This window comes from Corvus cornix, chromosome 9 (assembly GCF_000738735.6).
Source record: "Corvus cornix cornix isolate S_Up_H32 chromosome 9, ASM73873v5, whole genome shotgun sequence".
In the NCBI taxonomy this organism is placed as follows: Eukaryota; Metazoa; Chordata; class Aves; order Passeriformes; family Corvidae; genus Corvus; species Corvus cornix.
The window spans coordinates 7046335-7071886 of NC_046339.1; the positions used below are offsets into that span (position 1 = coordinate 7046335).

Below are 25552 nucleotides of genomic sequence, written 5' to 3' on the forward strand. Positions count from 1 at the left end.
AGTTTAGGAGAACTTTGCATTCTTTGTTCACCAGTTTCAGTGATGACTCTGTTGCTTATAAAAGAACATGTTATTTCCAGGTAATGACTCAGGAGACAGATTAGTTTGTGAATTTACCATATGGCACTGCTCAGCTTGCCAGTGTCAAGACAAGATCATACATAATCTTGGCCTGTCTAAAAAGTCAGATGACACAGATAGACAGCAATAACTTTCCAACTCATATTAAGCTCTGATAAAGTGGGTAGGTGGTGTTACTGTTCACACAGAATTTTGGCTGTCATGGCAAAGTTTTCATTGCCTGTTGCCTGGTATTTCTAGTTCTGCCTTTTCACCATGAACAAAAACCTTCAAACAGAGATGTTCTAAGTGTAGCTCCTGACCCCAGTGCAGACAAAAAGATTTGATGTCTAGTTAAAAGCATGTAAACCTTTCATTGCTAAGTAGATTTTTGCATTTCTAAAACTTGCAAAAATAGGCCTGCTGAGGAACATATAACCATGACAATGTTCATTAGCTAGTGTTGTGTGTATTTCTCAGATGAATTAATTGCCTATGAATTGAAGAGGCGAGAAGCAGAAGCTGCAAGGAGACCTCTGCCAGAGCTGGTCCGTGCCAAGATCCCATTTAGTGCATGTCTGCAGGCCTTTTCTGAACCAAGCAATGTAGAGGATTTTTGGAGCAGTGCCCTTCAAGCAAAATCTGCAGGAGTTAAGTAAGTGTGTGTCTGGCTGCCCATTAGAAACTTTGCTTATCTTGTTTCCTGGACATGGTGCAGAGAGAAACACACAAATGCCACAGAGCTCTGGCATCACATTAGTGATGGGGTTCATCAATGTGATGTGCAGATCATGCCTTGCAAGAGTTGTAATGATGAGTTGAGCAGGAAATAAGTTGTTCTCAGTGGTCAGACTCCAAGAGTTGATGCAGTCTGGTAGTTGAGAGCTTGAACTTTAAATGCTTGTAGGGTTGGGTCCTGTGTGTCAATATCTCACTCAGTGTGCATGAGGTACTGAGATTGGTGCTGCTGGGGATTGTGTTGCCTGATTTCAATGAGTTGTGTTTCTTGTTCGTCCCAGGACTTCCCGTTTTGCTTCATTTCCTGAGTACTTAGTGGTGCAGATAAAGAAATTCACTTTTGGCCTTGACTGGATACCCAAAAAGCTTGGTATGTACTTGTTTTATTTACTTTTCTAGCCAAGATAATCAATAAGATGTGCACACTATAATGAGGACCTGACTCAAGTCTTTAAGGTTGTACTGTGAAGATCCTAATTGAATCTTCTTTCCTTTTGCAACAAAGTAAACCAATCCATCAGGTCTGTGCAGCAAAAACACAGTTTCATGTCATCTGAGCTAGTTAAATTGTGCTTTAGCGTTCCAAATTTCACCAAGAACTCTTTTGCTGTTCTTGTACCTTGAGTACCAGAGTTCCCTCTCTGAAGGGGTAGGTTGCACCATAAGGTTGTTTTGCTGGCTGCAGAAGCTTAGCTCATTTCTCTGCTTTTGTAGATGTTTCTATAGACATGCCAGATTTCCTGGATATCAGCCACCTTCGGGCCAGGGGGCTCCAGCCAGGAGAAGAGGAACTCCCAGACATTGCTCCTCCCATTGTCATTCCTGATGACCCAAAAGGTATTTACTGACTTGTTCTCCCCTTTCCTCTTAGTACACAGGGATCATCTTTAATCTTCACCATTTGGAGCTATGAACAAAAAAACAGCTCTGTATTTCTGTAATTGAAGATTCTACAACACCCCACAGCCTTTTTTTCTCCCTACTGGACAACCCTAGTTCTTCCAGCTTTTCTGTTTTCGGGATTTATTGTAGAATCACAGACTGTTTTGGGTTGGAAGGGATCTTAAAGATCATCTAGTTCCAACCCCCTTGCCATGGGTAGGGACACCTTTCCCTAAGAGGTTTGATAGTTGATGTTGTTGTCCTTGACTCTCTCCTTGAACCTTCAGTGCGTGCCCATGACTCCCTTGCAGTAAAGTCACTGTGCACTTCCCAGGTCCAGCCCTGTACAACAATACTTAAGACACAAAAGACTACAGTTTAAGATAACAGCTTTCCAGGCATTGAGTAAGACTCTAAATTTTATTCATTTTTAAAATACAAGAATTGTTAGGCCCTAGCAGCTGTGCCTGCATGCACAGTCCTCTTTGCATGTACATGGGCTGCACAGCCCATTGAAAAAAGCTCTGTCTCAAGGAGATGATGGCAAACAGCTTACTATAGTATTTGTAGAGCAGAAAGAAAGAGGAGTGATTAACATGCTATGCTGCGTTTTCTTTTCCTTAAGTACTGGTTTTTTTATGCTAAAGTTCAGAAAAAAGAATATTAAATATCCTCCTTCTTTATTCCCTGGGTTTCCCTGGAGAATAAAATGGTTTGTAGCAAGTAAAATCATGTTTTTATGGCGTGACCTTAGACCCAGGTGGTTACACTTTCCTCCAGATGACTGAAGTTTGACTGCCTCAGCATTTAATATGAAGCCAGTAATGCAACTGCTCTCATGACATGATTGCCCCATTTGCTTGGATATTTATGATAGTGGTGGCATAATACCATGCTGTATGCATGTGAAAGACAGCTACTACCTGAAATTGTGTGCAGAGCAAGGACATGACAGAATTCAATTCTCTAAAGGTTTTAATTTCATCCCTTATCTATATAAGTTCCTCACAAAGGCCTGTTCCTTCTTACTGTCTTGCTGAATGGACTGACCTAGTTTTAGTGTAAATTCATGGGTGATGGTACTTTATTTTTAACAGATTCTTGCTTAGGTCAGCCATCAGCTTTATTTCCTACTGGTTTATAGTACCAGTGACACTTTGCTCTGAGCTGAGTTATGGAAAAAAACTACTGAGCAGAAACATCCCTGCTCTAATTCATGGCAAAAACATCAGGGAAGTAAGGATGAAACTGCCCTGTCTCCATGAGGTCAAATATTTCTGTGAGTTTAAAAATATGGAATTGTTTTACCCATATGGATCTACTTAACCTTCATAGAAGTCCTGTTTTTTTTCCATTGTTAATTTTCAGATCGCATGACGAACCATTTCGTGGAGTGTACGTATCTCATTTTTCTACTGCTTAAAATATTGTTATGCTTTTGCTTAGCTAATGGCTTCTCTGTCCTCACAGAGATGCAGGAAGCCTTGCCCTGCATGCTCACAAGCAAAAGCTGATTTCAGTGCTTGTTCAATGTTTACTTCCATGTGTGCAGGACTCTCTTAAGGAGTCAGTGTAGCCAGAATATGAGCTGCTCCTCTACCTGCTGCTCCTCAGGAGGTTCTTGCAGTTCTGGGGGTCACAACCACTTGATCCTGGCTCCCTCTGGACTCTGACCTCATGTAAAGCTGTCAGACACTGTCATTCAGAGGCTGCCAGATCTGGCACCTGTTGTTTCTCAAACCTGCAAGATCCTGCCTCTGAGAGATGCTTGGTTTTGGCTGCCATCTCTAGCTGAGCTCAGCACCTGACTTCCTTACCCCTTGAAATCTACTGCTGAGGTTTTTTAAAATAAATAAAGTCCCATAGGAATTCATCAAGACTTAATGACATATGTGGGCATCTATGTCTCTACTAAGACAAAAGATTATCAGTAAGTCCAGAACAACTACTGTAATGGTTTGTACAAGGCTGTTTTCTGATGACTGTGGGTTTATTGAAGTACTAAACCAAATCCAAGCAATATGTACTGTAATACATGGCACCATGAGTAACAATAAAAAATATTATACAATGGATGAAATTCGACTTTCATATTTTAGAAGGTCCTTTCTTGTAGCCCTAGATATTGATGAGTCCTCAGTTATGCAGCTGGCAGAGATGGGCTTTCCTTTGGAAGCATGTCGGAAGGCTGTGTACTACACGGGCAACCTGGGTGCTGAAGTTGCTTTCAACTGGATCATTGCACACATGGAAGAACCAGGTCAGTGACTGGAAGGTGTAAGTTAAACTCAGCTCGTGGTTGTGGATTTTGGCAGTCAGTAGAAATTTTATAATGTGTGACAGAGAAACAACGGCCCCCCCTTCCCCACCTGGGAAACCTGGAGGTGTGAGTGAATTTTCCTAAGCTGCTCCTGGGATGTGCAGATCTTGACCATTATGTGGTATCCTCTGCCTAGAAGAAGACAACAAACTAAGCTACACCAGAAGTCCTGTCCTCACCACTGGTGTGGGCCAGCTCTGTTTCCACCCTTTGGCTAGGTCCGTGCTGCTAAGGGGGAAGCTGACTTGGGACCAAGTGTAAGTACAAAGAATCCTGTGGTCTGGATGCTTTTCTTCCATATCAGCCTTCTCTAGCTCAGGCTGGAGCATTCATGCCATACTTGGGCTGTCTAGTGATGGACAGGGCTGCTAGATGTTCTCCACTTCCTGTGTTTTCATCCATGCGAAGTTTGGACTCATGATTCAGCACTGAGTGCACCTGAGTACTCCCTTGCCAGAAAACTCCAGATTTGGTTGAATTCATGCTTCACCATGGGCTTTTGTGTTGCTTGTGTAAATGGGGAATGAGTTTCCCTTGGACTTAGCTGACATTTTCAGATATGGAGTCAGTTCATTTTACGTCCATGCACTGGGTTGTCTATTATCCTGGTTCTGTCATTGCTTCCATACCAATCTTTGCTGCTTTCCTGCAGTTTCACTTCTGCAACATGCCAAGTTATTCCAGTCTGCTCAGTATGAGCATGTGGACCTGTATATTTTGTAGAGTGCCCATTCATTTTGTTGTTTTTAAGGCTTTTCACACATCTAAGTCTGAATTTAGATGCCAGTGAAATGAACTTACGTTGATTTCAGGACTGCTTTTCAGGTGTGTGTGTTGTTTGTTTGTGTTTGTTTTTGACTTTCCAGTTCAGTGAGGCAAAAGAAGGAACTGATGAATGTTTGTTTGTTCCAGACTTTGCTGAGCCATTGGTCATACCTGCATTTGGAGAAGTTGCTTCCAGTGGGGCAGCTGCTTTAGGAGCTGTAGGGCTAGATAACCAGCCTCCTGAAGAGATGGTTGCAATTATCATTTCCATGGGATTCCAAAGGAATCTAGCAATTCAGGCACTGAAGGCAACAGTGAGTTTGTGGGTTATTGGTAGCACTGGGGTTTTGTTTCATGTTCTGTGCTTTGTGCATGCATGTGCTCAGATGCCTTGGAAATGTGTCTAAAAATCCAGTTAGTGGATGATGGGCCTGGAACTATCCTGGCAAAGTGTGGGATGCCTGACTTCTCTGGGTTGGGGAAGGTGGTTTGTGTGTTTCACTGGAATGTTGAAGTGTGGAAGACAGTGAAGAAAACTTGCCTGCTTTTACTACCTGTTGAAAAATAACCTGGATGCTTAGATACTGTGTGTCTGCAAGATGAGAACATGAGGCAGTGGGCCTTAGCTGTGGGATTATTTCTTTTCCATCTGTCAAGCTTTTGCAGTCTGTTTGCTGAATACTATTTTCCAGGGAGACAGAGGTATCTTACAAGTTTTAAGTGCTGTTAACACGATCCTTACACTGTTCAAAGGCTGATGAGTGGCAACATGATGATAGAGAGTATATTAAAGGCTGCCCTTTTGATTGTTTGACTGGCAGAACAATAACTTGGAGCGTGCACTGGAGTGGATCTTCAGCCACCCTGACCCTGAGGAAGAGAGCGACCCTGCTTTGGACACGATGGATATGGAGAACAATGCTAATGCCAATATCCTTGCAGAGACAGGGTCAGAGGGACCCAGGATCAAAGATGGGCCTGGAAGTAAGTTCTGCTTCAGCTTAGACCTGGTTGTCATTTTGTTGCGTCACACCCACCACATTCATAGAGCTCCTTCCTGTTTAGAAAGTAGTTATTGTGGGGTTTCTTGGATATGATCCAGACAATTTACTTCCAGTCTTCTTTCTGGGGCTGAATCCAGCTCTGTGGGCTGCTGAGTTCTGTGGGCCATATTTGCTCAGGAAACTCTTTCCTTGGACTCACTGAATAACCCAAGTCCAAAGTTCCTTGCTACTAGAGCATATAAGCCTCTCCTGGCCTAGGTTTACTTTTTGTTCTGTTGCTATAAGATAAAAAGACAAAGAAAAGCTAGAATGTTTAAATTTTCAGAGGCTGAGCATCCTACAGACATCACTGCTGTTACAGACCACCTGAGTTTCTGTCCTCCTGTGGTCTGCTCGGCAGTTTGATAATCCCTTTAACCAAGTTCCTTATTCACAATACGACAGGTATAGTCACTGCCTGCGTGTTTTGTTTTTTTTGGTTGAGATTCTCTGTCATACTGCTGCTAAATAAACCACAAGATGGGGCTAATGTACAGCAGGCAAAGTTGAGAAGTAGGCAAAGAACCTCCTGGGGGTGTCACAGCACTGGAGTACAAAGCTCGGTGGCGGTGCTAAGGATATCAGAAAGCTTTTTGAAGGGTCTTTGGTGCCCAGTTCTAATGACTGTAGTATGTTCTAAACTTATACCTCTGATCTTGAATGTAAAGGTCTTAGGAAAAAAATTAACAGACAATTTGATTTCTCTGTCTGTGGTTGCTACTGTTACATTAAAAATACCAACCTTAAGTCTTTTGGAGACATGGGAAACATTGATTATCGTTAGGTTAACAAAAGCCCCAAACTTGGAATAATTATTTTTTGTGGTACTTAGCCTTTATAGACTGAGACCCTTTACTGAGAGCCTGAAATCCTGATAATCAACATGATTCTGTAAAATAGCTCCAGAAAGCCCTCTCCACCAAAATCCAGGCCCACGTCCTTATGCAATATCGTGAAAGAAGGTACCCTTTTCCTTTTAGTGCTAATTTGGGTGAATGGCATGAATGGGTGGGGATCAAGAACCAGTGCTGAGTTCTCCAGAGACTTTAAGCACAAAAATTGTCCTTGTGTTAAAGGAAGAGCTTTCTTTCCTGTCCTCTCTTTTATGGGCTGCTGAAATACAAACTTCTGGGTTGTCTTGATTTATAGGGGGTCTGTGATCACACGTATAGGCATAGCTAATTTGTGTGCAGAATGAACTCCCTGTTTGGCACTTTCTGTGGTGCTCTCTGTGAATTGGGAATGAATCTGGTAGTTTTTTTCCTAGTAGGGGCTGTGATCACAGCCCTGCTGTATGTGCACAGGTCTGTGTGAGTTTGATTTGGATTGATTTGATGTTTGACAGTGAATCTGACCACTAGTTAAATTTGGAACATGCTGCAGTGTTAACAGAAACTGAGTTTGGGGATGCAGAGTCTGAGCTAGGAGTGCTTAGCTGCTTCTCCAGTATTAGAAAGAACATTTCCCCTGGAGTCATATACTGCAGTGTTAGCAGTAAAGGACTCAGGGTGCCATTTATGTTTCTTAAAACAGGATATGAGCTGTTTGGGTTCATCAGCCACATGGGAACATCCACAATGAGTGGCCACTACGTTTGTCATCTCAGAAAGGAAGGAAGGTGAGTGCAGCTGAGAGAGACACATGGCATGAGCAAATGTTTGATTTGAAGCATCTGTACAGAGCAGGGCATGCTCATGGCAGACAACACAGGCTGTTGCCATCTGTAGGTTTCCCACCAAAAAAATGAAAATTGTCACAGATATGATGAGTCAGTTCTGATCCCACTGAAGTCTGTGGTGAAATGTACCACTGGCTCTCCTGTGCTTGCCATTCCAAATCTCTGCTCAGTTTGGGGCATTGGTTCTGTATCTGCTGTAGTTTGTCTGAGCTCTCCCCAACTTCCCTTTGTTGCCCATCAATAGAAACCTGTGGGACTATGGGCTGATACTGGTGTTGCTGGTACTGTGGTGCTGATCTTGGCTGTGATGTTTTATATGCTCACATTATTTGACATTGGGAATCCCTGATTTTCCTTCATTTGGGCTGTAACTACACATGCCTCTGCACATCCCTCCTCCTTTTCAATTCCTGACTCTGCCAGTAAACCTGGTTCGGCTGTTTCTCTGATCCTTTGTTCTTGTTGCAGTGCCTAATTTTAGATTTTAAGCTCTTTGAAGTTTGGGTCTGAGAACCTGTGATGATTTTTATACACATGGAATGTAATCAATCCTGTTTTCCTTTCAGATGGGTGATCTACAACGACCTTAGAGTCTGTGCCTCAGAACGACCTCCCAAAGACCTGGGCTACATTTACTTTTACCACAGGATACCAAGTTAGGCCTCAAATCTATCACCTGGCCTTAAGAAGCCATAAGCCTTTTTAACCTGCCCAAAAAAGCGTACAATAAAAATCTAAACCCAAAAAAAGACCCCTAACCCTTGGACTGCCAAAAAGCAAAGGAAAACATGGGATGTTTATAGTGTATTTAAAAACAATCATTTGATGCCGCCTTAAGTGTTAGACGGAAGATTTCTATTAGGTGCTCTATAGGACATTGTTTTAAATTTATACACCTTACAGGCCACATGGATTTCTGGTGGAGTTTGCAGCTAGTGTGTGGAGAATATGGAAGCTTCAGTGTTGAGCAAAAATAGCCCAGTTCAGCCCAGCTCCTGCCTGTTCTGTCCGTGCATCCTTTGAAGACCACAAACAAATCTTTGTGTCTTTGGGAGCCAGTGTTTCCATCCAGAGTCCAGACCACTCAGAGAAATCATTTGAAAGGAGGGGGTTTGTGGCTGTTCTTCAAAGCAGAATGTCTTGTTTCAGAGATTATTTTCAGTGCAGTGAGAAAAGGCAGCTGAAGTTGTATCTGTTGGAATTCAGTGGTACAGTGTCTTGATTTCACTTTTCCATGCATAAGCCTAAGAGACTAATGGAGACAGGAGCAATCTCCTGTCAGTGCCCTGTACATTTTTTGCCAAAGAGAAATTTTATTTTTGCAGACATAGGTCTCTTCATCTTTACTTGAATGTTTATTTTGCAAGTTCTTCCAACAGATTCAGGATTACAGATGGCTAAAAGCAGCAGAATTTCTGACTATGAAATTAAATGCACACCCTCAGGAAAGGCAAGGGTATTATTTAAATTTTGTTTTCTTATGGGGGTGGTGAAGAAGGATTTAATGTCCCATTATATTTATGTCAGGGAAATTTGTATCTAGACCACTCATATGCCATCTGAAATCAACTTCCTGACAAAGTACTCGCGGTGCAATCCTGCTTTCTGCTAAGATTGCTTAAATACTGACTTTCATATCTGAATGGAGGAAATTGCTTAGTAAATTTGCTGATTTATTGATTTACCCCTCTCTCCCTCCCTTAAAAAACCAAACCAAAACACCAACAACCAACAAGAACAAAAAACAAACAACAAAAAAACCCCTTGAACTGGTATTTCCAGTTTCTTTAAACTTGCAAATGCACCAATAATCTGATCTCTTCAAGAGACACCTTCTAAAAGGTGTTTGATATCTCTGGCAGGGATGATGGGGTGGGTAGGCAGGGGCTGGCCTTTCCTGTCTTTTTTTTTTTTTTTTTTGGTGTTATTTAAGTGTTTTCCACAGGTGAGAATACATATGTGGATTTTAAAATTATATTTGAAAACACTCATTGTAGAAAAATTACAATGGTGAGTGCAAAACCTTTCATGATTCTGAAAAAAGAGCAAACCCAAAGGTTCAGAGTGTTGGACACTGCTTAGGAGCTGTTGCTGGAGTTGCCTTGTACAATGTTACCAAGCCTTCAAAATAAATTGCAGCAGTCAAAAAAAAAAAAAAAAAAAAAAAAATCCCTTTTTGCAGAGTGCGGAAGAGCCAGAGTGGTGTCATTACATTTTCTATGCAGTTAGTGCTTGCAAGTTTAATAGCAAAATTCAGGCAGCTCCACACTACAGAAGAGAGCCCAAATCAAACACCTGGTTACGAGAAGGGCATTTTAGTTTTTCGCAGTGTCTGGGGAAAAATAATCCTCCCTCTGGTCATAAAGCCTCACACAGAGCCAAAAAACACTGTTGATATTTTAATCAGGTTTTGATCTTAAAATACTGTGAGAGAAATTCCAGTGCAATAATTCTGTAGAGTGTAAAGGTGTGTACTTGCTGGGAAAGCTCCCTGCACTTAGTGCTCTTATTGACACATTAGTGCAGTGTCCTAGAACATTAATAAGTGGCCCCTGTGAGATTCAGCTGCCTTGTAATTATTGAGCCACTAGTTCTGGATGAAATAAAAGCTGCCAGTAATTTCTTTCCTTCTTCCAGAATTTGAATATTTGAGGACTTCACCAGAAAGTGGCAGGTTTGAAAATGGGATCAGCGAATTATGCAGTGATACATCTTCTATTTAAAGTGAAAGAGCAAAACTTCTGTGTATCTGTGGTTTTTTAAATTCTGGCAGTAGAAAAAGGAGAAAAGGCCTTTTTTTATCCCCTTCCTTTAGTTTTTAAATTTTTTTTTAAATTCCCAAGTATATTCCAAGGAAATTCAACGCAACAGCTTCCCCCTTGCCTCGTGAACTTTAAGGGCTATCTATAAACTACCAAGATCTGGTGGCTGCCGCCTTTTTATTTAGAAATGTTGGGTAAATAAAGGCCAACAGAGTAACTGCCATGTTCATTATCCAGCTGGAAGCATGGCTGGTCTCCTAGGATCAAGGATGGAGCTGGAATCTCACAAACTAATTGGTGCATCCCAGTGGTGGGGCTGCCTGGTCTCGGGAGGCACACTTGGAAGGTGATAAACTGGAAGTGGTGGTTGAAAGGGGAGGGCCCTTGGCTGGCTGTGGTGAGTGAATTGGAGCAGCTCAGATCCTGGAGTTCTTTTCTGTTCATCCCTTCTGTGTTTTGCCTGCCCAAACCAAAGTTAGTCAGGAGTGCAGGGAGCAGTTTAGGGAAAGGATTACAGGTTTTCTAAAATTTAGCAGTTAAAAATATGTTAGAAGTTCTTCAGTCAGGTGCTTGAGGAACTACTTTATTCTCTCCCAAAACAGTGACCTCCCTCCTTTTTTCAAGTGACTGGTTAAGTCGTCTCCCTTTTGTGATGGGTTTTATGTGAAGAGCATCATGAACCTGGAGAAGCAGGATGTTAACTCCTGACTCCTCAGCCTAATGTGGGGGAGAGGAGTTTTGGTGGGTTTTGGTTTTTTTTAAACTTCAGCATTGCAGAAGCCCACTCAAACAGACTGTACTGAACAGAAGATTGATCTTCCAGGCTGTGCCTGCTACAATCTGAATGTGCTGAATCGTGCCAGGCCAGGTCTGAGGGCACAGCCTGGGCACACTCCCTGTGTCTGGGTGCTGGAGGAGCTGCTGGGGGCTTGGTGAGCTGGGAGCTTCTTGACAAAAAGGAATGGAGGAAAAAGAATCACTGTGAGCTATTTGAGACAATCTTACCTGAGAATTATGGCAAGCCAGGAGCTGGCAGTAAATAATGCTCTTATTTCTCAGACTTATTTTTACTTTTTTGTATAATACATTTAGGTTAGGAGATAGGAAGGAAGAAAAACGAATCAACTTTTCCTTGATTTCCTCTTCTGCTCTCATTCCTGGCAGCATGCTGGATCCAGTAGACTCCTCATTCTGAGACACAATCTCCAGTCTCCAAAACACATGTAGACACAAACTCCTATTTAATCTTCCTAGCTAAAGTATAATTAGGATAAAAAATAATTTATTCAGAGCTGTGGTTTTAAAACAAATGTAGATGTTCCTGAACTCCAATCACTTGTAACTCTACTGGGTTCAGTGCCGTTAACTCTGACTGACTTTGGTGTAAGTGAAACCAACATCAGCCCAGTTCTTTGACTCAGGCAGCCTCCACCAGGTCACAACACACATTCAGAGAGTGGATGCATCCAGAACTCATTAGATTTCTTTAGAAACCTCTCCAATTGATTCCTGTTGTTCTCCATCCTGGCAGCAGCCATTTTTATCCTCTTTGCTGTTTTCATGCATTGGAAGTCTATGCAAAATATGTAACTGGACATTTTATTGTTTTCCCTGTCACCCTTCCTACCTTAATGGCTGAGATTGGTGTCTGATTTCTACTCACTCTTCAGTGGTTTTACTGTTGTATCCTGGAAATGTCTGTCCTGGTTTACTTTGCACCATTCAGAGTTGTTTGCTTGAAGCACTGTTAACTTTCTGGAGAGTATTCGTCTGAGATGAGAAAGGCTGTGAATGACATTGTTGCAACTGTTTTAAATTAAAAAGAAATATTCTCACATCTGGTGACTGTGTGGATTCTTGCTTCTTTATTCCTGTCTGAACTGAAGAGGAATAGACAGAATGTGTTTTGATGCTGCCTCTCACTCTTTGTGGTAACATTTGGTGTTTTACTTGAAAAAACCCTGCATAGGGAACAGAGAGGTTTGTGAGAGTCTCGATTTCTTGTGACTCCTGGCATGTCTGTGGATTTAAAAAAATAAAATCCCCGAGCCCTGAGTGGTTATACAACATGGCAAAAAATAGAAAACAGGTCTTAAGTTAGATTGGTTTGTTTGTTTTTAACTTTTAGACCTGTTGATGTTCTTTGATCACAAGAGTTGGCAATGTTTGTGTGGAATAGTGCTGTCATTTCACCCCAAATTTCTGCTTTATCACAGTCTGTAATTCCTCATACTCACTTAGAAATTTCTTCTGCTGCTCAGTAAAGGAGAAGTCTGTTTTCCTCATGTGTAAGGACTTCACATAGAAATGTGACTATTGGGACTCTGGTAGATGCAAGAGTAGGCTGAAAAAGAAGACTGAGGGATGACAACTTTTTATCACAGGATTACAGGACCAGCAGCTGGAGGAGACGTAAGAGGTAAAGCTGCTGGGCTCAGTGACACTTCTTGGCATAGAAGTAGAGGACATGTGATGTGTTGAATGATAAGAAATGTAGAGATGGTTCGGCTTCTGAGGTCTAAACTTAATGATCTGTTTTGATTTCTCTCCTATCACAGATATCCTTTGTGACCATGGCAACTCGACACACTGTTCACACCACTTGTGGCAACTGGAAGAGGTGGGAGAGTGGCTCCCTGTACAAGCTAATGGGCTCTGTTCAGAATTTCCAGGAATTTCCTGTGCCTGCTAGCTTTTGCAGACTGTTTGTGGGAGGCAGTATTGGATAACTGACAAGTTACCACCCTCTGCTCCCCCTCACTGAAGTGGGAAGTAGCACCTTTGTGTCCCTCAGGTGTCCTACAAGCTTAACCTGAAAAAGAGAAGCACTGACAGCCATGGTGGAAGACAAATGCCATAAAATTATTGCATACAGTTACTGCATGACTGACAGCTGTTTGGAGGGGGCGATTATGTTTTCAGATGTCTTTACCAGTGATTTTGAGCAGTTTTTTATGTTGATTTGGTACTGATGCTTTTCTCCCACTGTCTTTGGCTTTAGGATAGCAGTGCTATGTTCCTGGTCTGGGTTCCCTATGGAGCACACAGCTAAAGGATTTTCCTGCTGCTGCTTTATCAGTGTGTTTGAGCAAAAAGGACTAACCTAACCTTAACATCTGCCAGCAAAACACACCAGTGTCAAGAGCCCACAATTAATTTCATCCTAACCTAAGGGTTTCAGTGTCTGTTCCCTTTTGTTCCCTGGTGGAAGGTTCTGGATAAAGCCATGGGCAGACAGTTGGTTTTTCTGACAGAGCTTTCCTTCTGCAGGCAAGCTGTGGCTTCTGTTTGTTTTTCTGGAGCAGCCCACATGTCCATGGAGAGAGTCCTGCTTTTTCTGTAGCCCTGTGCTGTCACTGTCACAGCCCCTCACTGGCTGTCAGCTTTTCTGTCCACAGCAGCACACAGAAATTTTTGTCCCTCATGTCTGTGCTTATGTTGGTGTCTCACAGCAAAAACACAGAGTAGGAATGACATCATCCTTGTCAGCACTTTCACCTCATCCCATGAAAGACAGAACTGAAAAGCGCTGAGAGCCAACTCCTACGGTGGTATTTGGGAAATTGCTTGAGTAGTGATTTCAGTCACTGCATCTTGGCTTTGGTTTTCATAAAAGCTGTTTTGTGGTATTACTGCTTCTGTTTTAATTATTGCATGGTCTTCAGAAAAAATGCCTATCTACTTTTTTCCTATTTTTCCTCATATGGGCTGTATGTACAGAACCCTTTGGGCCAGGCCTCAGCTGGTATAAATTCCAGTTGTAAGTATAATTGATCAACATGCCAAAATAAAAATCAATTCTAAAAATAACTCTGCCTCAGAGTAACAATGAATTTAGGAAAAATGAGAACAAAAGCATCTTTTGGACTTAGCTTTTTAGCAGAGAAGTATGTTCACTTTGTAAACAATAGGATAGAAGACATTGAAAAAATCCTTTCAGTTGGAGACTTAGATCCCTTCTTTCAGTTCACATAATTGAAGTCAAGACCATTTTCAAGTTGAAAAGAGATTTTGAAATATTTGAAGCCACAGACAAAGTTTATTTTTAAAACATATTTAAAAATTGCACAGTTATAAATACAGGTAAATAAATACAATTTAATATGTGGAAAAGAACCCAAGGAAGGCATGCTTCCATTACAGTACAAAAATACTACATTAAGTGTGGTGCTCTGCAAATAGTCATCTATGACCTTAATAAATTTAACACATCCAGTATGCACATCATTCTTTTTTGAGGAAATAGATTATTTTAAACAGCAGTGCAGGGAAACACCAAATTAAAGCATCAGTAAACTATAGGTCTGTGTTTGATATTATACACAGCTGATAATGCACTAAGCATACAGAAGCAGAGTTACCTGTAGTAAGAAACGGATCTTTTACCCCGTATGTTCTTACATTCAGATTCTTAATCTGGGTCAATATGAGCCTTTGGAAGGGAATGTAAACATTCAGGTGTCGGGCTGAGCTCCCACCTCGGCAGCGCTGCCAAGCCCTGCCCCTGCACTTCCCCACGGACACCAGGAGTTCAGGGAGCACTGGAAGTGTGTGCAGCAGCAGGGCTCTTCAGATGGCCCAGGTGAAAGTATCTGCCAACCCTATAATCACTTCTTTCCTCTATGTTGGCTTAAAAATAAAGCCAAAAGAACTGATGCAAGATTGCAAAGGTTTTCAAACAGTTTACAGCATATAGAAGAAGCCACACAGAATGCCTCTCAAAACTATATAGTTTTATTTTACTCTAGATATGTTATACTCTGATATATAAAATATATTTATAAATTTTTTAAATTTTTCTGAATTTACAATAGCTTACTGATATTAAAAAGGCTATTTAAATTAAAGGTTTAGCCAATGTTGATGGCATTCTGTAAATGTAGAAGGGGAAAAGAGATCAAAGCACATCAAGTCTTGACCATGCAAGCTTGCTCAATGGGCTGTCACATATTGCAAGCATTTGTAAAGTTACAGCATATTTTAGGAAAATTTAGATTCCTTCTGTCTCTTTCCCTTGTCTAATACTTGTTACTTTGTGGGCTGAGGCTCTGAAACTTCCCATGGATTCTCTGACATGCCTGTTTTTCGTTTTGCCTGCGTTTGTTCAAAGTGTCAGTGATGTCTTCATGCATGGCACTCCTGTTCTCTGATTTATTTCACCAGTCCAAAAACCAGTAGAACCATAATGAAGGAATCTGATTCTAGCCTAGGTAAGGTTTGAATAGTAGATAATACTGTATTGCATATCCACCATTTTTTTTTTCACAACGTGCAGTGCATTTTGTCTTACCATTTTTGTGAATACTTGGTATATTATTAACATTTATTACATAAATTCACTGTACAGACTGCTAAGCTGACAACACTGGTGACCAGAAATCACATTTTTTCAACTGTGCAGGTAATTCATGCGAAAATAACTAATATGTCTCATTTTGCAGATGCATGTTTGGGCAAAAGAGATCTACAACCAATTTATGCTTTGCTCCATTTCTCACTGGCTCCAACAGACACTGATTTAGGCCTCAGGCTTTGGCTCTGCTAGTCATGGCAGCAGTTGTTATTTCTGCCATGGAGGCCTGTGCTCTGTGGATATTCCTAGGATACCTGGCTGTTCTGTGGTTGAGACTAGAGATGAAAATATGAAAATCCAAACAACCCAGCTTCACTGTGAAAGCTGTGAAGATTTAGCTTTTTAATTCTGGAGAGGGTACTAAAACATGTCTGCAAAAGCTGTTACTACAGATGTCTGTTATTAATTAAACACTTGAAGCAAACGTGAAACCCACAACACAAAGTGAATTCTAAGGATGGGATTTTAAAAGGGCTCTGCATTTGGTCTAGCCTGTTCCAGATAATATGAACAACTCAGATTTGAGTTTGGCAGATGCAAAGGACTTTTAAAATATTCCACAGATGATATGAATCAACAGTTTAAGAATACCCTATGTGTGAGCCTTCTGCATGCATTCTGTAAACACATGCTCAGGTAGCATTGCTGCATGCTCGGGGTTAATATTGCATAGTGGTTACTGGTTAATGTAGTTGCATGCATTATTGTTGTGTGAGGTTTTGTGTCATTTGAACCTCCCCCTCGGTGTTTTTACAAGTGCAGTGATTTATCAGATCATAAGAAATTACCACTAGATACAGATATGTTTATGTGTCTGCCTAAAAGTCAAATCGGTTCTTCAAGCTGACATAAACCAGTCTGCGGCCACGAGGCTCCTCAGTTTAAAGAGGTCAGCCAGAAATGAGCCTTTTGCCTTCATTGCAAAGCCTCACTCCCAAAACAATCCCTGTGATTGCCTGTTCAGCCTGTGCAGTGGTACCAGAGCCAGCCCTCTCCTGGGAATACTTGCATGGGAGCTGATCCTGCAAAGTGCTGAGCACTCTTGTGCAGACCCCAGGCTTACAGTGTTCAGCAGCTTGATAGATCAGGCTTCTAGGTCACAAGTATTCCTAAAGCTTTGCAGAGGACGAGGACAGTCCCAAGCTGGGGTTAGGAAAACATTTTTTTAATTGCATGAAATATAAAATAGAAAAAAAAAAAGATTCAAAAACTTAGAATCAGTTACCTGGCAGTGATAAATCACCTCTGGAAAAAGAGGAGTAACAAGAAAGGACAACAGGGGTGGGACATGGTGATACACCATTGCAGCACTCTAATTTAGCCTCACCTCATAGATGCTGTACAGCACCCTGAAATGTCTGAGTCTCTCCTCTGCTGAAACTGATAGTCGGGATGTGAAACTGCTTCCCTAGACCTGAGCCACCTCGTGTTTGTGTTGCCTTCCTACCCTGCCGAGTGGTGCCCTCGCCCCTGCAGTGTGAGACAGTGACACCGCCCTGCTCCCAGGTAGTGCAAGGAATGCTATTTCCCGTCTTCCTTCCTTGCATACCTGGGCAAGTCAGGGATGGCAGGAGGCTTTGACTGGGTCGAGCTCCCAGGGAGTGCTGAGAACAGGACCCAGATTTGCTGTCTCTCACTCTCAGGCTCAATCTGCTACTGTTCAGCACCCGCCTTATTTATCCCACCTCATGCTTGGTTAGAAGCAGAAGTAGATGAATTTTCTATTCAGGTTGTTAATATGCTGCAGCCTCCTCACATGTTTCCTCTTGCTGTTCCAGGCAAGAAGACAAACTTGCCCTGAATATTTAAGGAACGCCAAGAGGAGGTCAGCTCAAAGCTGTATCTAATCCCGTCTGCTGCACTGGCAGTGCTCGACGGAGGGGGCTAACAGAGCATGATAAAGCCCAGGATCCTAAGCAAGTTCCCAGAAGTCCCAAGAGTTGCTGGGCCTGACCTGTTAGGGTGAGGTGACCTCAGTCTCCAGCCACTCTCCCACACTGACCAGGCCAGGAGTGTGTGAGATGTGTCACTGTCCCTATCAGCCTGCCCTGCTTTAGCCTTTCCCAGTGCCTCGGTCAGTGCCACGTGGTTGACTGGCCATAGGCTACCTACAACAGGAGAGAGCAGCTGGGATAATCTCCAAGGCTGTGCACCTCTTTGGACAGGCTTTGTAGCCCATGTCCTGTACAGCAGAGCTGAGATGGGCCGGGGGCTGAGCCTCCCCTGGGAAGGCAGAGTTCAGCCCTGGTGAGTTGTCTCAAGGTTGTACACACAACTCGTGCCAGTCCCATGGGTGTGGACATATCTCAGCAGATAAATGTAGTTTTGAGAAGTGTATCCCAGGATAAATCAAAAGCTACCTACTCAGTCTGTTCTTTTTGGAGAGGCTTGGACTTGCATTAGGCCTTCCTAACAATTTCTGTGTTACTCATGTACAGGCTGGAAAAGATGTTTAGTGAACTGCCATGAGAATCAACTAACCCTTGTCATTCTGACTCTGAGAAGTCAATAACTTTTTATTTATTTTTTTTAATTTTTAATTTGGAAGCTATGAAAATAATGTCCCTGAACAGCTAATTCCTCTGGGTTAGCACTGATTATCCTACACCACAGCACAAAGGATATTCTAGAAGAACTTGTGTGATGGCAGGGCATCAAGCAAAATCTAAGCACATATGCCTTTGCTTTACAGCCTCTTCTCAAAGCTGCCTCCCTTCTCTCTTATCACTTCCCAGATTCAATTGCACTGCACCTTCTGCTCTGCCTTATCAATAAAGAGCTGTCATCACACATCGCTGTCAAAGCAAAAGAGCAAACTGTTGTCAGCAGATATGCATACAGCAGCCCACTTAGCTAAAGTGACATTCCCAGGCAGCCCCATCCTTAGAGAAAGCTGCAGGAATCAGTTATGAAACACCTGATAGATAAACAGGAATACATGTGTAAACAATGAATTAATAAAGCACTCTTAAAAAAATTCTGTAGCTGTTTCAGCATCTCTATTCTGTGGGAGAGAGTGAGGGATAAGCCTTTTATTTTTCTGATGACAATTATTTTAATTTAACAACCTATAGATGGAGATTAGATGCAGTGATTACGCTGCCTTACATGGAATTTTCCTTTAAGTGGTGTCTCAAAATAACAGACAGCTGCAAGAAACTTTAGGTTTGTACTGGTGAAACTGTCCAACTCCCACAGAGCATCTTTCTCTGTGATCTGTGCAGTTGGATTTCTTTTTTTATCCCTCTGAGCTGGATTTTTCTTTTAATGTTGTTTATAGGAAATCTGCTACTTGTCCCACTTTAACACATTCCAGTAGCTACTCTGCACATTGAATTCCTGACCACAGATCCACACATATCATTACACTTTTTATCTCTCACTATTCAGGAAAAATATTTAAAATACCAGCAACTGAAAATCACCTCCTAAAAATTTCTCTTCCCTCTTTGATTGATGCATTCACCCTGAGCTAAATGTGTTTGATTGTAGCTGAATCAATCCATTCATCAGGGATTGGTACTGCCCCAACACTGCTCCCCATTCATCCAACCAGGGAAAATTAAGATGGTGTGTTTATACACACATCTGCAAGTAGCTACACATACTGGTGTTATCTAAGGATTTTCTCTGGTATCATGGAGGTCATGGAGACAACCATCAAGCCTTGGTCTCAATCCTACAAGCATTATATAGACCAATTTCTTCAGGGAAGGTTTTCCCTCAAGCATGGTCTGCAGGCAGTAACTCCTGTGAAGATTTTTCTTCATTTGCAATAAAGACCTGTAGCTTATTATGTTCTGAAATGACATCATTTGCATACAACATGTATGTGCATGCACATGCATGTATATGTGTTCTACCTGATGGATGCATATAATAATCTTTCTAGTTGTTAATGCAGTTTATACAGTATTTGCATTTTTAAACATAAGAATATTGAAAACCCTCTCGTTACATTTCAGGAAATGATATTTGGTCCTCTCTGCCAACAAGGCCATCCTGTACATTCCGTGGTTGGTAACTAAAATAGAAGCATAGCACTATTTTACAAAAAGATTAAAGTGCATAAGTACACAGAAAGGTGCAGACCCTGCCATGAGCTCCTTCAGACTGTCCGAGATCAAGGACAGCTGGTTTGAACAGCTGCAATTCCAGTGCAAATTGCCCCTTCTGCTGGCAACACTTGGCTTCCACAAATGTACCTGGCCTCATCCCATAGCCCTCCATGGACAATGTTCCTCTTGACATTGCACATGGCTTATGAGCCTGCAGAACTGGGCCCAAATTACTCAAGGTACCTTTGGAAGAAAAAAATTGATTGCTGGCTAATGAATATATTCAAAACCAAACACATTCTTTTTACATGCATCTATTTTCAGAGCTGTGTTAAAAATGGACCTTGAGAAGATTTTTCATCAAAGAAACCAAAGGATAGGGAATCCCCACTGTGGGGCAAAGTGGTGTCAGCACAGTGCAATGAGCTACTAAGCAGGTTCCTTGGATGCACTGCTTGCCATTCTAATGTGCAATAACCATTATCTAGGTTTCTTCTTAAGATACTTTTCTTTTTACAGCTGTATGTATATAGAGAGATATAGCTTGCATGGGATGAAAATTCTTCAGAAATTGCTCTTTCATCTAGTTCAGGGTTTTGTCAGATTAGCCACAGCTCATTTCAATCCTTTGAGTTTGAATTTATTTACACTATTTTTGTGCTTTTGAACTTTTCCTTTATGAATAATGTCTGAAAGAATTCCCCTACTGATCTACAGTCATGATCTTTTGGAAAATGTGGTCATTTGGGGATGAGTAATAAAAAAGTTCTCTGTTTTCTAATACAATTTAATCAATTTTTGTATCCTTTTTATTACGGCTCTAGATTAAAAGCTCTTAAGAGAATGTCTAGATCACCCACGTTGGCAGCTTGAAATAGTTCTGGCTGGTCCATCATAGACAGAGCAATCCGAAGTGCTGCCCAAATATTGCCCGATAGTGCAGGGTGGGGAACCTGCTGTTGATTCCTGCTTTTTCTTTGCAAACTGAGAGCAGTGAGGAAATTGCTGACAGCCTCTCTGTAGGGAAGAAGAAGAAAGAAGCAAACAATATAATTTGCTTAACAACTACAGGCAAACTTTCTAAAGTTCCATGCCAGGCTCAAATACATTATTTTACAATGCAGTTCATCAGTCTCTTTGTGTGTTCTTGTTTGATTTTCATTAAGCAGGAGGGCATGGCTTTTGGTAACGCAAAACTCAGGCTGACCAAACATTTGGGGGTACTGTCCTCATTGCAGCAACACTCCCGTTCATCTTCCCTGTGTTAACCTGACAGCTGGGACCCTGGAATATCACCTTCATTCCTGAAGGATGGACTGCAAGCGTTTTTAATGGCATGAACTACTTGAAGCAGTTTAACTGAAGTTTTGCTTTTAAAGACAGGCTCTTGTATTTTCTTTTACAAAAGCTCTGAAGCACAGGACTAAGTTTAAATGAGAGAACAATCCCACTGATTGTAAAAGTATTTGCACTTAGAGCTAAAAAAAATGCTTTTTAGTCCTTTGTGAAAAGTTATGACAACATTTTACAGTAGCTGAGATTATGTAGCTACATTCTTTTTTTCTTAGATACCTCCAGCTTGAAAATGAATCTTCACTTGGCACTTGTGATGCCTGACTTTCTGTTTACACATTTTTCACACTCACCTGTATGCCCCTAGGTTGATGCAGCTTATCCCCAAGTTGTATCTGGACCTGATGAAGCCAGGTTGTATTTCCAAAGCTCGTGTGTAGGCCTCCACAGCTTCTTCGCTGCGATCCCCGTTTGCCAAGGTTGCCCCAAGGCGGTTCCATAACGTATAGTCCTGGTGAGAAAAGGAGTTTTCTACTGTAGGTGTCAAAAACCAGACATAATATCTCATTTTGCTTGCAAAGGAAGGAGGTCTGCAGAAAATAATAGTATTGTATCTTAATTGACAAGGAATGTGAGGTTCTGACTCGTGATCACAGGCAAATTTATATATCTAATACCATTAATCAGCACACAGGTAGGAATTGGACATGCATAAATCTGCTTCTAAACAGGACTGTCTTGTAATTAACATTTCTATTTCAGGTCTTAAAATTTTAATGGCAGAAGTGACATCTCATTAATAATAGCCTGATCCAGACAGGAGAAAGGAAATGGCCTGTAAAACTAAATTTTTTAAAATGTAAAAGTATAAAATGTACCTCTGGTCGAACAGTTAAAGCAGCACTAAATGCATCTATTGCTCTGTTAAATTCTCCATTCAGGTGAAAAAGAACCCCGAGTCCCGTCTGCAGGTCAGGATCTATCATATCACCATTCTGGTGAGCAGCCTCCAGGTACAAGTCCTTTACTTCTTCAAGTAATGAGCTAGACAAGGGTGAAAAATAATTAAAGACCCATCATACAGTTATCTACAAATATTTCAATGTTGATTGCATAGCTGGAAATGAAAATTCTTGTAGTGGATTTATCAGAAGTGTTGTACTCCTAAAATTTGTAAAGGAGCTTCTTCATCATGGCAGGGGTTTACATCAGGGTGCTGTTGTAAACTCACATCTGAAACAAAAAAAGTTCATCTATGAAATGAAGTCAAAGTACAGCCATGAACCCAAGTGGGAGGACATGAAGGTTTTTTAAAACTATTCAAATTAGATGAGTTTCTTGGACATAAAAGAATTCTTTAGTGGCAAAAAGAGTACCATTCTTAAGAAGAATAGATAAGGGACCAGCCAAGACCCTCGAAGAAAGATGCCTAACATAAGACTTCTGTGCCCACTGTAGCTTCTTGAAACCTTTCTACTGACAGCACCAGATGTCAGCAGGATGAAGCCAAAGTAGAATAACATGCTTAGCAATTAAGCAGAACTTGCATATTTTATTTTTGCTCATATGAAATTATCTTGTCAACCCAGGACTTGTAAGTGATAAGGGTAAAACATAAGGCCTGTCTTCAAAATGACAGGCAGTGAGATAGCCCAAGTTCTGTAAATCATGTTTATGCCTTTAATGACTTCATTATGCATCTCACAGTCCAGAGGTACTTGTTTATTGACCTCATGAAATCATGACGAAGGGCTGCCAACCCATGAATTGTTTTGTTATTTAAAATGGCTGAGGACAAATCAAATGGCTGTGTTGTCTCTTTGTTAGAACCAGAACAGCTTTTAAACAGGCAGATGCCACCTCTCAATATTCTCAGTGGACTGAAGCCACGTTGCACTGCAAAATGGCTCATTCCTGGATTCTAGTGGCTGGGCTGGGATATGGGAAAAATGGTGAACAGTAGGAAGAACACACACAGGTAGAGCTGGATAAAGGCTTAGTATGGATGTGGAAGCAGCTGAAGGATGAAGTTGCAGGATGTGGGAATACTGAAGCAGGAGACAGGGACAGAGGAAAGTGATGGGATTTGAAGAGAAGCATCCTTTTTTAACTGTTTTTTTGCTTTTTTGTTTTTTAGGTTTTTTTTAACTTCCAGGGATGGCATAAAAGATAAAGCCTTCAGTCATTAAACCAAATGTTCTCTGTTGGTTTCCCTCTCCTGCTGTTAGAGACATGTTCTTCCATCACAGGGAACAGGCTGGACTTCTACAGAGCAAGGGGACACAGCAGGCATCCCCAGTCCTAGGGATATCACTAAAATTTCCACCATGAGGATTTCCACTGCAATTACCTTTCATCTGCTGTCTTAGACATCCTCCTGGTAAGTGCTGGGGACCCTTTTTTGCTTCTCACTATATACTTGTATTTTGGATTTTGCTTTATCCAGTTTCTCAGGGCTTGATAGGCTTCTTGTTGATGGCCAGTGTTGGTGTAACTCACAGCCAGGGCCATTAGAGCTTTTAGGTTGTTTGGCTGCAGTTCCAAGCACCTCGGCAGAAAATAAAAAATATATTGAGATATTTCTGCAGCCAAGCACAATGCTTGAATTGTTCCAAAATAATCAATATGAGGAAAATCACAATCATCACTGTTGCTCTTTTGAAAACTTGGGATGAGTAAGCCCCTACATCAGGCAACCCCTTGGATTTCTATCCAGGTAAGCTAATAAGTGACATATAAATAAGTTTGAGTATCCCTAGGTGAAATAACTTCATGGTTAACAGTGCTGATGCAATTGAATCAAATGGAAACACAAAAACCAATTACAGAAAGATAATAACAATGATGCTGATATTTTGGGGCTCACATTTCATGTACAAGAGTTCTGTGATCTTCACATCTCTATCAACCTAAAAATCTTGGCAGTTTAGCATTCAGCAGCTGAAGGGAGCTCACTCCAATTAAGAAAACCTCTTCATTAAAGGACAGACTACAGAAAACATGCCAAGTGGATGGAATATAAAAAAGGCACTTCATTTGCATCATGCCTAACTCATATTTATTAGGCCATGTAAGTTTTCTTTTGTTCATGTACTTAAATTACTCCATGAAATATTGCACTTATTTAATAAAACAGAAATATTAATCACTAGTCATCCCTCTGAAGTCACTGGGAGTTTCCATATCTGTGTCAATGCTCTACTCAGCTAAATAAATGCTTCACATTCCAAGATAGGAATGGTACTAAATATCCCCAGGTCTCCATTAACCAGCACTCATCAGACCCCAGATTCAGGACTGATCTCCATCTACCTTTGGAGGGCCACGATGGCTGCCTGCTCATTTTCATTTTCTGCCTGTGTTATACCCAGGAACTGCCAGGCCTGCAAAAATAATCATCATTTAGTTTGTTAAATACATCCAACTGCAAACAGAGTTACAACTAATATCACTGTTAATCACAAAGGTGAAGAAAAGCAGCAGATCTGTCCAGCACTAACCACAGATTTTTCTACAGTGTGCACACCAACAGTCCCAATCAATGCAGTTCTGAATATCTTTGGGCCTAATAAATATTTATAGTCAATGAATGCATGGGTATTCTGTCAGTGTATGATCACATGCTGATTTCTTAAATTTGAGTTGCTGTACATTTTAAATTTTGCTACCATTTTATGGAAAATAGAGAAGAAGTATTATTAAGTTGTATATTATATATATATTAGGGGGTTCTAGGGAGTTTGGGATTCTCTGCTTTTTTGAAATATGCTGTTTAATTTAATGTAGCAGTAGATTCAAAGAGCCCTAGATACTTACAGCACAAATATTTTTAATTCACAAAAAACAGACTTTAAATATAAACTCATTGAAAACAGCAGCATTGAAGAAATTGATATAACTTTAGTAAGTTTTTTCAACAGTCTTGTTAAATCATCTTTTCAATAGTGGTGTTTACAAGATAGTTTGGAAACATCAGGGTATGAAGGGAAGGTTTGAAATATTTCAAGCAACAGTATTTCAAAATCAGATTCTCATTCTATGAAGAACTCATTTTTATCTATTTAAAGGCATACACTAATTCACAACCTTTAGAATCCAATGTTTCAGTCAGTCATGACTAGCAAAGGCTTGAGCCCAGAATTCATTCCATCATTCCAGGCTAATGGGAGTTCCCTTTTCCTTTGCCAGTACAAGGCACAGCAGTGAATACCTCTGCATCGTTGGGCTCCTGTAGAATTGCAGCCTCCAGGTATAAGATTGTAACAGGCAGGTCACCTTCTTTCATTTTTTTCAGTCCTTCCTCAAAAGCACCAGGCCAGTCTTTGAAGGGATTCTCAGTGTGGAAATAATAACCCTGGAGAAGAGAGATAATGGACCCGTGATGAACAACAAGTTGCAGGGAATGACAAGTCTAAAAAATGCAATGACTCACCATTTTCCAACTGGATGTAAACAACCTTTGTTCTGTGGAAATGGCACAAGCTGCCCCGTGGAATTTCAATGACAGAAAGTGTAAAAAGTCACATCACTGGACATTTATGTTTTGACTCTCTTTATTTTTACTTTAGCTCTGAAGTTATACTTACTGGTACTTAGGCTG

General features: G+C 41.1%; 2 protein-coding genes across 14 annotated transcripts in view; one reads left to right on the forward strand and one right to left on the reverse strand.

The window, feature by feature from the left end:
- Positions 1 to 14058, forward strand: part of USP13 (ubiquitin specific peptidase 13) — a 52185-nt gene extending 38127 nt beyond the window's left edge. Inside the window, exons 13-22 of one of the 4 annotated variants that reach the window (XR_005602695.1) lie at positions 541 to 715; positions 1080 to 1168; positions 1513 to 1635; positions 3049 to 3075; positions 3797 to 3940; positions 4913 to 5079; positions 5587 to 5749; positions 7342 to 7426; positions 8053 to 12667; positions 12807 to 14058. Coding sequence is in view for 3 of the 4 variants with exons in the window: in XM_039557303.1 (XP_039413237.1) it covers positions 541 to 715; positions 1080 to 1168; positions 1513 to 1635; positions 3049 to 3075; positions 3797 to 3940; positions 4913 to 5079; positions 5587 to 5749; positions 7342 to 7426; positions 8053 to 8146 (1067 nt within the window). In the remaining variant the exon portion in view is untranslated. The other 3 variants (XM_039557303.1, XM_039557304.1, XM_039557305.1) reach the window with 3 other exon arrangements.
- Positions 14059 to 14267: 209 nt separating this feature from the next.
- Positions 14268 to 25552, reverse strand: part of PEX5L (peroxisomal biogenesis factor 5 like) — a 108177-nt gene continuing 96892 nt past the window's right edge. For all 10 annotated transcript variants that reach the window (XM_039557307.1, XM_039557306.1, XM_039557312.1 and 7 more), the window contains 6 exons: positions 25163 to 25306; positions 24265 to 24335; positions 23303 to 23500; positions 21831 to 21996; positions 21306 to 21463; positions 14268 to 20676 (listed from right to left, as the gene is read on the reverse strand). In XM_039557307.1, the coding sequence (XP_039413241.1) occupies positions 20472 to 20676; positions 21306 to 21463; positions 21831 to 21996; positions 23303 to 23500; positions 24265 to 24335; positions 25163 to 25306 (942 nt within the window). In that variant the 3' untranslated portion in view covers positions 14268 to 20471. The remainder of the gene's footprint in view (positions 20677 to 21305; positions 21464 to 21830; positions 21997 to 23302; positions 23501 to 24264; positions 24336 to 25162; positions 25307 to 25552) is intronic.